The sequence below is a fragment of the Elephas maximus genome, chromosome 22 (assembly GCF_024166365.1).
Source record: "Elephas maximus indicus isolate mEleMax1 chromosome 22, mEleMax1 primary haplotype, whole genome shotgun sequence".
NCBI classification, from domain to species: domain Eukaryota; kingdom Metazoa; phylum Chordata; class Mammalia; order Proboscidea; family Elephantidae; genus Elephas; species Elephas maximus.
The window spans coordinates 58,391,744-58,404,324 of record NC_064840.1 but is presented as its reverse complement, the minus strand read 5'-3'; the positions used below and the strand labels follow the sequence as shown (position 1 = coordinate 58,404,324).

The window sequence follows — 12,581 nt, the reverse complement described above, 5'->3', positions numbered from 1 at the left end:
TCGGTATTAAAATATAGAACTAAAACCAACCAGACCCATTGTCGTTGAGTCGATTCCGACTCACAGCGACCTTACAGGACAAAGTAGAACTGCCATATAGGGTCTCCAAGGAGCGACTGGTGGATTTGAACTGCCGATCTTTTGGTTGGCAGCCAAGCTCTTAACCACTGCACCACCAGGGCTCCAAAATATAGAACAGATCTCATCTAATTTCATAAATATTATCACGAAATTAGTTTCCTAATGAGATCAGTACACATACGTGGAAGTCCTCAAAGAAATTCAATTTTTCCAAATGTATGCTCAAAATTTAGTTACCTCAGTTAACTCAAATAGTACAATATTAACATTATATATTAAAGCTGTGAATCCAAAGAAGTATTTTTAACCAAAGAAAACCAGTGGATCTCTACTGAATTTAAACTTTTTTTAATACAAAGGTGCAATGCAATGGCCTCAGCAAAGGTTCTCAGCTCAATTGCAAAATAAGGGTTGTTGGACTAGATGATTCTCAAAGTCCCTCTCAAAAGTAAAACTCCAAGATTCTAATACAAAGCCCTGGTGGTGCAGTGGTTAAGCGCTCAGGCTGCTAACCAAAGATTGGCAGTTCAAATCCACCAGCTGCTCCTTGAAACCCTACAGAGCAGTTCTACTGTCCTGTAGGATGCCGTGAGGCAGGAACAACTCGATAGCAACAGGTTTGGTATTATACTGACTATCTTTTAAAAATATGCACAACTGACATTTTATTTATGGCTAATTTTTTAAAAATTAAAACATCTAATTCAAGGAAGAGGCCCAGGGCATTCTAACAAGAACTTACAATACCCAATACACAAGCATGGCACTGAATTGTCTACATATAAATTCCTGTTGTCTCCAAGCAGTTAATCTGTTAGATCATTTGATAACACTTGTAGGAATCAAATTGTTATATTTTATTTAACTTCAGTCACATGTGATCAAGAAGCAGTTCTTAAAGATAAGAGTTCACAGGGCACTCAAACACAGAATAGAGCATGTCAGTTACTTGCCCATCTCGAACTTTAACTGCCACAGTCTTAACGCTCAAATGATGTAAAACCATTTTATGATTGGTGTTGTCTATCAATTCATGACTACCAGAATCATCATGAAGGGTAACAGCAGTAACAAAATGTTTCTGTTTCAAAGAAAATGTTTTCTATTCCAATTTTCAGAGAAAACTGAACTCTACAGTAGATCTCTGAACATTTCATCAAAACTACTGTTAATTTTCAATTGTTAAGTACACTAAAACTACAGGTAGTCATTTGGTGGGCTGTTAACTGCAATAAATTTAGAACAAATCTCAAATATTTTTAAATATGCTCAGTATTAACTACACAATCTTCTCATAGCAGGGAGTAACTTACATGGTCTTATGCAAAATGAAAAGATGCTTTTACTAATGTGTACTAAAGGGTACAATCATTTTAAAGTACTTCCATTCTTCACAAAAATTACAATTCAGAGCACTTAAATACATAGCTAAGACACCAGGTCAATGCAAAAAATGACCTCTAACAAAATTCTCCTCATCCTCAAATACCTAGTTAGAGACCAGAATTTACTGATAAGACATACTTTCAAAATGCACAAAAATTACAGCAAAAACATGAAGCAAAGCTTTAAGGCACACCGCCTGTGCATCGTTACTCCCAACTCTCCAGAATTTACTAATACAAGATTACCATGTACTCCTGACCCATGTAACTACAGCTGTCAGCAACAGTAACGTTTAGGACTTCATCATATATACGCAAACCTAGAACACAAATAGTAGAAATAAAAATAACTAAGTTTATTTGGCTACTACAATTGGTCATGAGAACCAGTCTGATTCCTCTAATGATCACCTGCAACAAAACGGATAGAAAGAAAGAAATACAATTCTTAGTCAGCTGCTTGTTTCAAATTCAAGTTTCCAGTGTTCAGCCGCTCATTAACTTCCAGCCACTAAGGTATTATAAAAACTTTAACTCAAAAGTTCTAATGTATGTTTCTTTCTAATTCTAATCTAAATGTTCTTTTAGCTAGATTAATATCCAACACATTGAATCTTAGGTATGAAATATTTCAAAGTATCAGAAACAATCACCATCTATTAATTTCTCACATCCAGAACTCAAAAATAAAAAACCAGCATTGATTGCTACACAAAAAGTTCCCAAACACAAAACTTCCCAGGAACGTGAGCTTGAAGCATCCTATATCATCAGCTCTATGAACTCTGATGCATATACCGTTCTTACCTTATCTTTTTCATGTGGAAGGAGTGACACAGGAGGTAAACAAGAAAGAGACTCACAACTCTCTTTCCCATCCACATTGGTTGCTTTAGTGTTGAGCCGATAAAGAGGTCCATCTTTAAGGAGTCTGCCATGGCCAATGGCACGTTTGATAGCCAATCGTAACTGCTGGTGAAAGCCAGAGGCAGCACTGCCTCCAAATAACGCAGACACATCCTTCTGACCTTTCAAAAAACGTTCAATGCTTTTCAAAGTTGAGCCACCGGACTCTGCCAAGCCCTCAACTGCACGTTTGATCAGTTTATTCCAATCCACATTTTGTTTATTATCCAATTTCCCATGGTTTCGAGGTTTAGGAAGTGCTATTCGCCCAGGATTATCAGGATCTTTATAGGAATTGAGTCCTTTATTAGAGACCTTTAAAATTGTTCCATCCTTAACACTCAACTCCAATTGTTCTAGAACAGTTTTACGATCCAAGCCATGGGATGAAGATACTGCATTGCATATCCTTTCCTCTGAAGGACGCTGTTTCTGCTTCTTCACTTTTTTGATGGCCTCTAAAATCCACTCCGTGTACAGCGGGTTAGCGAGTTTTACCATGGTGAAGGATTCTGTATATCCATAGAGTCGTTATCCCTTATCCTGATGCTGAGTAAGTTTCACACCATGGAAAACAAGATTCTCGGAGGCTGGGAACCAGTTAACCATAGCATACAAGTTTTCTGGCCTGAGTCTTTTCTCCTTTCGCAAAGTAGAACGCTTTCCAATTTTATTTTAGAAACCAAAACAACCTGTTATTTGAAATATCATCACACTTCCCAATAAATTTCTTTATAGCACCACACATGGGTCTCTTCAGAAAGTTGTAAAGACTCAAGAACATCTCATTCCCAGCTTCACATTAGAAAAACGTGCATCTCATGCCTGTAAAGCAATTAAAACAAGGTCAGTTTTCCACATCAAGCCCACTGAAAATAAGCTGTAACTGAAATATTCTATTCTTTTTTAAACTAAGTAAGTAACAAGTGTTTCCTGAACACCTGTAGGAGTTTAAGACATTTCTATCAACACCCCAAAACAAACATGTATGTAAGTCACTGGGGTAAAACAGAAAGAAGAAAAAAAAAAAAGATGAGTAATTAGGACACAAGATGAGATGTTCTATGAATGACCTTAGGCTACAACTAACCAGGAGCGTGCTCGCTATTCTGTGCTCCCAATCTCTGCTCACCAGTCTATGAACTGCAACTCCTCCTTGACATCTTTCCCCAAGAAGTAACTATCCAGCACACTTCAACAAATAACTGGATTAGTAGAAAGAATCCTGCAATGAAAGTAAATCTTTCATCTTTCAAAATTCCAGACATTCAGACTGGATAAAAACAATAAGATAGGCAGACAACCACTGAGAAAATTTTAACTATTTCATATATTAAAAGAAACAATTCTAATTTACAGACCAAGCTCATATTTTAAGTACACTACTACTTGAAACATTCCAAATGGGAACAAAAATAACACTGAAAAGGGCCGAGTGTGAAAAAGTGCTTAAAGAAGTTTAAAATAATCCAATTTCATTCAAACTCTTAAGAATTACATGCTTATAGTTCCTCCTAACCCAAACTAAGATACTAATATCCATATACTGAAAGGAGTAACAACTGTCAAGTCATTCATAAACAATCTACAGATAAAGTGGAAGTGAGAAAGACCCAGGGTCACTGGAGTCAAATATACATATTACATGTCAACGTACAGAATATACACGTGAACGGTACTATATACATACACACACACAGTAGTTGTGGGTTAAAGAGGAGTCGGATCTCACAGAGATCTGAATTCAAGATTGCTAGACTGCTGTCCTGTACTGAACATTAACGCATAAAACATAAACAAGAATTGCCCCTCTAGGATCAAAATGAAACTTCTTTCCCACACAAGAATCTGGCAGATACAAATAAGAAAAAAAAAAATTCACCAAAATAACAAATTCTAAATCTAAATGACTTCTTTGCCTCAAAAAAACTAAACTTTTTACTTCAGCTTTTTTTAATACAACTTCTCTTATTCTCAGGTAGCAATCACATTACAATGTACACAATGCTAGAAAAATGGCTTCCACAGTAACTTTTCTTAAGAGTGACATTAAAATCCAAAGGAAAACTAATAGGGATCAGAAAAGAGAGAGTACTGTTAACTCGGAGCGGAAAAAAAAAGGGTGAAGCGAGCACTCAAACCCGAGGCAAGATTTATTTCAAAATCAGCTAACTAAAAAGAAGGCCCCCGGGAAAGCTATGCCTCATTTATGGTGAGGGTCTCAAGAGGATAAAAATCATAGAAATACTCCCAGAAAGTTCATTATGTAGACACTAACGCTAAACTAAATGGGGAGCTACAGCCTGAGTTTAAGCTGGGAACATTCTAACTGATTAATCTCGCAGGTAAAAGAATGAATGACAGTCATTGTCTCTCCGGCCGAGATTTCCATCAGCGTCCAGGTCTTCAGAAAATAAAGAGCCTGCAGACTTGAACCTTAACTCTCGGAAAGTACACAAGCGGCTGCAGAGAAATCGCAACTTGCTTCCGACTTCTTCCTCCCTCCCCATTCCCCACCCCCAAACACATCTTCGCGCTCTCTTTTTAAAGAGCGAGAAACTTTAAAAACTTGAAACGGCACAGCCCTGTAGTCTGCCAATGGGTTGCTTCGCCGCTCCCACTTGGGGAGCACAGAACCCAAGGAATAAGTTAACAATGAAATCACGTGAAAGAGTTAAGCGCAATGGGTCTCCCCTTCCCAGCTCCTCCGAACACTCAGCCCCACCGGGGCCGGTTCCAAGGAGGCGTGCGGGGCGCCGAGGCTCCCCGGAGCCTGACAGCTCGGGCAGCTCCCGTCCGCGCCGGCCGAAGCTTGACAGGCGCCCGCCGCCTCCCTCCCAGCCCGGGCTGACAGCCCGACAGACACAACACCACACGTGCTGCCTCCTCCGCACCACAACACCCGCCAGCCTGTCACCCCCACCGGCCGCCGCAGCCCCGCTCGCCCCTCGGCGCCCCCGGCCGGAGCCCAGAGGGCCCGCGCCAGGCGGCGCGGGGAGAGGGGCAGGGCCGGGCGGCCGGCGGCCGGCGACCGGGCGGGCGCAGGTGGGGCCGGGCGGTGGGCGCGCCCCGGGGGAGAGCCGGCTCCCGGCGCAGCCCAGCCCGAGGCCCCGAGGCCCCGAGGCTCCGAGGCTCCGAGGCCTGGGCCGTTCGCCGCCCGCCCGCCCGCCCACCCGCCGGCTCCCCAGGCTGGGCACGGCCGGCGGGAGGCGGGAGCTCCGGGCCGGCGAGCGCGCGGGCCACCGGGGCGGAGGAAGCCGGGCGCCGGCTGGGCGCGAGGGGGCGGCCGCGGCGCCCCAGCCCGAGGCCTGGCGCAGAGCAGCAGGAGGCGGCGCAGGCCGCGGCGGGGCCTGCAGCGGCCCGCCGACCCCGTGAGGCGGTGGAGCGGGTCCCGGAGCGGCTCAGCCTCGGGCTCGGTGGCCGAGGGCAGCCGGGGGTGGCCCCTCGGCTACTTACCGGGCGAGAAGAGAGCCGGGTTCCCGGGGCGCCGGGCCGGACCGCGGAGATGCCCCAAACTGACACGGCCGCCATCTTGGAGACAGTGAGCTCCGGCCGGGGGGAGGGGAGGCGTGGCGGCGGAACAGCCGCGGGGGGAGGGGAAGCGTCGCGAGGGAACGGCTGCCTGGGGGAGGGAGCGGGAACAGCCTGGGAGGAGGCGGGGGGAGGGGGAGGAAAGGGGCGCGCGGGAGGGGGGCGGTCGCGGAGCGGGAAGAGCTAGGCCTGGAGCCGGGAAAGGCCGGAGGGCGGGGCGGGGCAGGAGGGAAGAGCCGGCCTGGCGGGTCACGTGGGGCCGGTACAAAAGGCCAAAGCCAAAGTGGGAGGAGGACTTGGTGGGGCCGGAGGCCAGCAACTGGGGGCTTCTTCTCGCCTTTCTCACGCGTTTAGGCCGGGCGTCTACGGCAGAAAAGAAGACGACGATGTACTCCCATTACACAGCTGGGGAAACTGAGAGCAGGGGCATGGGTAGGGTGGCTTCAGTATAGCACGGAAATCCGGTAGCCAGATGAGATCGGAACTCTTGGTGGCGTTTGTGTTTACAGTTAGCAGAGCCTCCCTCCCCTCTTCTGTGCCCTCACCCACTTCCACAGTGACTCTCCCGGAACCTGAGGTCGGGGGAGGGGAGGAAAATGAGGAAGTTGCCTCCCTTCATCTTTCCCTTTCTGCTCACCCCAGACATCTCACCCCTACTGGTAGGCAGGCGAGCAGATGCGAAGAGAAGGGAAAAGCGTGGGGGAGGACAGTAGATAGAAACTCAGACACCCGTGTCAAGCCCTTTCACCACAATGACTTCATTTCATACTCCCCACAACAACTGAGAGTTTATTAGACCCTAGCAGAGCCATTATTATAGAAAACAGCGCAAACTCGGGTCGTGTAACTTGCCCAAGGTCATGCAGGTAGTACGTAGCAGACACCTGAGTTTGGAGCCTAAATCTGTCGTATTCCAAAGCCTGTGTTGTATTCCTGCCCTGTGCAGAATCACTGCTGGCTGCATTTAGGGCTGAACCACGATCTAGCACTTTTTATGGCAAGTCTGTCCTCTACTAGCTGCATGTGTGTTTCTTTGTCTTGTCTCGCATGTAGACTTAAACTCCTTGAGGCAGAGATTCAGTCATACTTTTTTTTTTCTTTCCTGCATTCACTGGAAAGACAATAAATGACAAATGAGAGGACAGAGTAAATGCTTAACAATTTTGTGTGGAAATGTATTCTTGTTAGTGGGCATTTATCTACCTTGTGCCTCCTGTTTAGGTGTTTCCACACCTCATTTTATCTCACCCTTACCTTTTAAAGACCACCGTCTGACTTACTGCCTTAACTTTGGTATTTACTTTCTGGTCTGAACTTCTGTGGTATTGACCATTTGCCCTATTCATTTGTCACTCAGGGTGTGAGTCTTTATCTATGTTTTATGAATATAGCCCCAGATAAATGCTTTTTTAGGGTGACTCTTTGTATCTCCAGTGCCCAGTATGCTTGTTGTACAAGAGTAGGAGCTTAAAAAAAAAGTTGCTAATGAATGAACATTTTTTTAAGCCTCTGACGTGGAAACTTCACCTACCTCGGGTCCTGCCTTTGTTTATACCCCAACCCATACTTTCCTGTCTCTATAAACCTTCTTCATTTTAATCCCTAGCCTTATTATTCCACACGATAGACCGTCTAGAGAATAAAAAGTATTATATTTTCAGATGATGGTCCAGCCAAGGCAACATTTCAACATTAACATTGACAACAAATGTGGTGTGCTGAGACTTACTGAGTCAGCACGGTTCATCACCTACTTCCAAGCCCCATCCCCAGATTAGGGGAGACTCGATGGCAATGGGTGGTGTGGGTGGTGGTGGAGGTACAAAAAAATCTATTAGAAAGGATGCCTTCCATCCTAGATGAATCAGGCAGAAGTATTCTCAGGTAAAATGGGAGCTCTTTATAAAAACAGAAACAGACACGGGGGCGGGGGGGGTGGTGAGAGGAGACAAATTTTCTTTTAGGAAAATAAGACAAGGTTTTTGTTTCCCAAAGAAGACAGATGAAGTGGCATTAGTATAAGAAAAAGTGTTCTTCATATGAGACTAAAGTCTATGGTTTTCAGAAGACAAATGATAGGGATGAGCTGTGTTTGCTTTTGGATAATTTGAAAGAAAACTAGCCACAGCTATCCCTCTGAAAAGAGTTTTTAAACTCACAGTAGCAAGATTTTAAAACAATTTGCAACAACAAAGCACAGTTTAGCTTTTCAAACAGCTTCCATAGAGAGTCTTTGCTTTACATTTGCATAACTAAATGACACATTCAGGGGGTCTTCTCAAAGTACAAGGTTTGCAATAAAAACAGATTAAAGTCCTCACCTTCTGCAAGTTAGATAACGATTTACTGCTCTGAAATGACGGTTTGCTTAGCTCAGCCTTCACTAAGAATTCAGCCCTGTAGGGCTGGCAGCTAAAGCTTCCCGCTTCCACATTTTGCCCAAGGAAAAGCTGCCTTTTGGGTTGCAGCTGATAACTACATTTTATGCAGAGTACAGCTCAGCCTAGGTTTCTCTGTCCTAGTTTCAGCAGGAAGTTTTTTAGCACATTTACAGTTAATATAAAAAAAAAAAAAAAATCCATTCCATGGAGTCGATTCCGACTCAAAGCAACCCTATAGGATAGAGTACAAGTGCCCAATAGGGTTTCCAGGAAGGGGCTGGTGAATTCGCACTGCAGACCTTTTGGTTAGCAGCTGAGCTCTTAACCACTGCACTCCTGCAGTTAATATAGTTACTGCTATATTTGGTTTTTTTTATTTGTATTTTTTTAATATATATTTGTATTTAGGAGCCCTGGTGGCAAAGTGGTTAAGAGCCACGGCTGCTAACCAAACGGTTGGCAGTTCAAATCCACCAATTGCTCCTTTGAAACCCTATAAGGCAGTTCTACTTTCCTGTAGGGTCACTACGAGTCAGAATCAACTCAATGGCAATGGTTTTTTTTGAGGATTTATATTTGTATTTATACTTGCCATCTTACTATTTATTTTCTACATGGCCACTTATTTTGTATCTCTTTTTCTCTTCTTTCAGGCCTTCTTTTTTTTTTGGAACTGTAAATACACATAGCGTATTTAGATACTATAAAAAAAAAAGGTAGTAGCAATTTAACATATTATTAATCATAATTCATTTATACTATTCCACATTTTTTTAAACCTGCCCTCCTTTGTATGTTAAAGTACACATTAATAGTTAATTTTTAGACCATGAACTTTTAGAGTGCAAAATAATGCCTTTTTCTAGTTTTGCTGGGTTTTGTGTGTCTCTGTGTGTGTGTGTGTGGTAAATATATATGTAGCAAAACATTTGCCATTTTAACACTTTCAACATGCACAATTCATTGACGTTAGTTGCATTTCTCATGTTGTTCAACCATTGTCATTATTCACTTCCAAATTTCTCCATCACCCTTAACAAAAGCTCAGTGTCCCCTAAATAATGAGCTCCCTCTTCCCCTCTCTCCCATCGCCCCTCAGTAGCCCCTAATAAACTTTGGTTTCTATATACTCGCCTATTCGAGATATTTCATATAAATGGGATCATATATTTGTCTTTTGTGACTGACTTATTTCATTCAGCATATTTTCAAACCATACAACAAGGTTCAACCATGTTGTAGCATTTATCAGGACTTCATTTCTCTATATGGCTGAATAGTAGTCTATTGTATGCATGTAAAAAAAAATTTTTTTTTTTTTTACATGTACCACATTTTATTTATCCATTCATCTGTTGACGGGCATTTAGACTGTTTCCACCTTTTGGCTATTCTGAATAGTGCTGCCATGAACATTGGTGTACAAGTATCTGTCTGTGTTCTTGCTTGTATTTTTGTCCACCTCTGGATGATTTTAACTTTTTTTTTCTTTGTCTTTAGTTTTCAACAGTTTTACTATGATGTGTCTAGATGTAGTTTTCTTTTAATTTATCCCGCTTGGGTTCATGACTGGGGTGGTGTCCATTCATGGAGTTCCTTGAATTTTTGTAGCTTCACATCTTTTATCTGTTTTGGAAAATTCTTGGTCACCGTTATGGATTGAGTTGTGTCCTCCAGAAATTTATGTTGAAGGCCTAACTCATGGTACCTCTGGATTTGACCTTGTTTGGAAATAGGATCTTTGGAGATGTTATCGGTTAAGTTAACATGAGGGCATATTGGAGTAGGTTGGGCTCTAATCCAATCCGAGTGACTCCTTACAAAAGAAGAGAAGAAACCCTAGAAATTTATAGAATTTTCAAAAGCTATTAAAATTAAGTTTGACCCTTTAGAGATATAGAGAGACAAACCTAGGAGGATAGCCATGTAAATATGCATCTACAAGCCAAGGAATGTCTGGGGCTACTAAAAAAAAAAAACTAGAAGCTGTGAAAAACAAGAAAAGATCTTTCCCTAGAACCTTCAGAGAGAACATGATCCTGCTGACACCCTGAATTCTGGACAACTAGTCTCTAGAACTGTGAGGCAATACATTTCTGTTCTTGTAAGCTACCCGGCTTGTATTTTATTACAGCAACCCCAAGGAATACAGTCATTACCTTTTCTTATCTCTTTTCCTTTTAGGAATTGAAGTGTACATATTTCAGAATTTTTCATTGTTCACTACCTGTATATCCTATCATTTTTCTCTTTTTTTTTCTTCTTTGAGCATGAGCTTGTATATTTTCTGTTCTTCTGTATAATCTACTCTTAAGCCCATTTATTGTGTTCTTCATTTCACCTCATTGTATTTTTTAAGTTTTAGAATTTTTATATGATTCTTTAAAAATAAAACCCATTCATTGGTGAAATTCTCCATCTTTTTGTTTTCTCCACCTTTCCCTCTATTTTCTTGGATGTATCAATCCTGGCTATTTTAAACCCGTTTCTGATAATTACAAAATCTTGATCTCCTGAGGATCTATTTGTACTGTATATTCCTCCCATTGATTTTGGACTCAGCCCCCACCCCACCCCCTCTTGGTTTGCCTGGTAATTTTTGAGGGAATGCCATATATTAAGTATGAAAAATTATAGAGGCTCTAGATAATATTTTCTCTATCCAGAGATGGTTCACTCTTTCCTTTGCAAAGCAGTTAGAATGAGGACTAATCACCTTAGTCAATCAAAGAATGAGCTAATTTGAGATTGACTTTTGGCAAGGCTTAGTCCACCTCTGTTTTGCTGCTGCTCCTACAGTACATCCCTCCAGGAATTCCAACTGAGAATGTGTGTATTCCCTTGGCCTCTCGCCCTAGTGGATACTGAATTCTAATCCTTGTTTCCGCCAGCACTGTGGGACTGCCAAAAACTCCATTCCACTTTTCAGAGGCTTTCTATTTGGCTTTCTAACCTTCTGTCTCAGGGTTCTTCAGAATTTGACAAGTGACTTGAGGGAAACAGGCAGAGTATTCAGCTCAGTTATTCACCTTTCCTTTTTTACTGGAAATCTGGCCCCCCTGGTCTTTAAGTTTTGTCCTCTCCAACCATGCTTAACTGCCAAATTTTCTGCTGGTATTTTTGCCCCTTGAGGCCTCTTTTTGGACTCTGTCCCAAAACTTAGGCTCTTGTCTTATGGCCAGAATTGCCCCAAGGAAAGGAGGTACTGTGGTGTCATCTTAGCTCTGCTTGTGGTTTCCCCTTCTCTGAGATTGTATCCTCTCAAGTCCTGTTTGCCTCAGTAGCTCTCTGATGCCTAAAATGAATGTTTTATATTTTATTTAACTCTCCTAATTGTTTTCAGCTGAATTATTGGTCTGTTACAAGGATTCTGTCACACCCAGAACCAGAAAAAAAGTTTTAAAAATGAGTACGTTCTGTCCTTTCATCTAAGCAGGAAAATGTCTGAACAAGGTTCTGCCTCAGGTACCAATGTATAGTTTCCAACACCAACTGTGTATCAGAATCACCTGAGTACTTTTTTTTTCTTTTATTGTGCTTTAGGTGAAAGTTCACAGCTCAAGTTAGTTTCTCATCCAAAAATTTACGCACACATTGTTACGTGACCCTAGTTGCTATCCCTATAATGTGACAGCATACTCCTCCTTTCCACCCCGGATTTCCCATGTCCATTCAACCAGCTCCTATCCTATTCCTTTCTTCCTTCTCATCTTGCCTCCAGACAGGAGCTGCCCATTTAGTCTCGTGTATCTACTTGAACTAAGAAGCACACACTTCATGAGTATCATTTTATGTCTTATAGTACAGTCTAATCTTTGTCTGAAGAGTTGGCTTCTCACCTGAGTACTTTTTAAACAATATTCCGGAATTCCACACTAGACCTAAAGAACAAAACAAAACCTGTCGCCATCAAGTCGATTCTGACTCATAGCAACTCTACAGGACAAAGTACAACTGCCCCATAGGGTTTCCAAGAAGCAGCTGGTGGAATCAAACTGCCAACTTTTTGGTTAACAGCCGAGCTCTTAACCACTTAGCCACCAGAGCTCCTACACTAGACCTACTGAACTCAGATTTCTGAGAGTGAGATGAATTTGGTCCTGTATTTTTTTAAAACTTTAAAGTGAAAAACTTTTGCTACCAACCATGACTGGGTAATGCAGACTGGATTTAATCTCCTGCCTTAAACAATAAGAAAACCTGAGAAGACACAGGAAAAAATGGTCTTCAGATGCCTCCGATGTTGGATGACAGACAGCTATCACTGAGAGAAGGAAAGCAAACAAGTTGAAACATA

At 42.4% G+C, this 12,581-nt stretch overlaps 1 protein-coding gene across 2 annotated transcripts in view; it reads right to left on the bottom strand.

Annotated features, from left to right (window-relative positions):
* Positions 1-5,923, bottom strand: part of KAT6A (lysine acetyltransferase 6A) — a 115,552-nt gene extending 109,629 nt beyond the window's left edge. For both annotated transcript variants that reach the window (XM_049865078.1, XM_049865079.1), the window contains exons 1-2: positions 5,829-5,923; positions 2,274-3,197 (exon numbers count right to left, since the gene is read on the bottom strand). In XM_049865078.1, coding sequence (XP_049721035.1) covers positions 2,274-2,873 — 600 coding nt within the window. In that variant the 5' untranslated portion in view covers positions 2,874-3,197; positions 5,829-5,923. The remainder of the gene's footprint in view (positions 1-2,273; positions 3,198-5,828) is intronic.
* Positions 5,924-12,581: the final 6,658 nt, after the last annotated feature.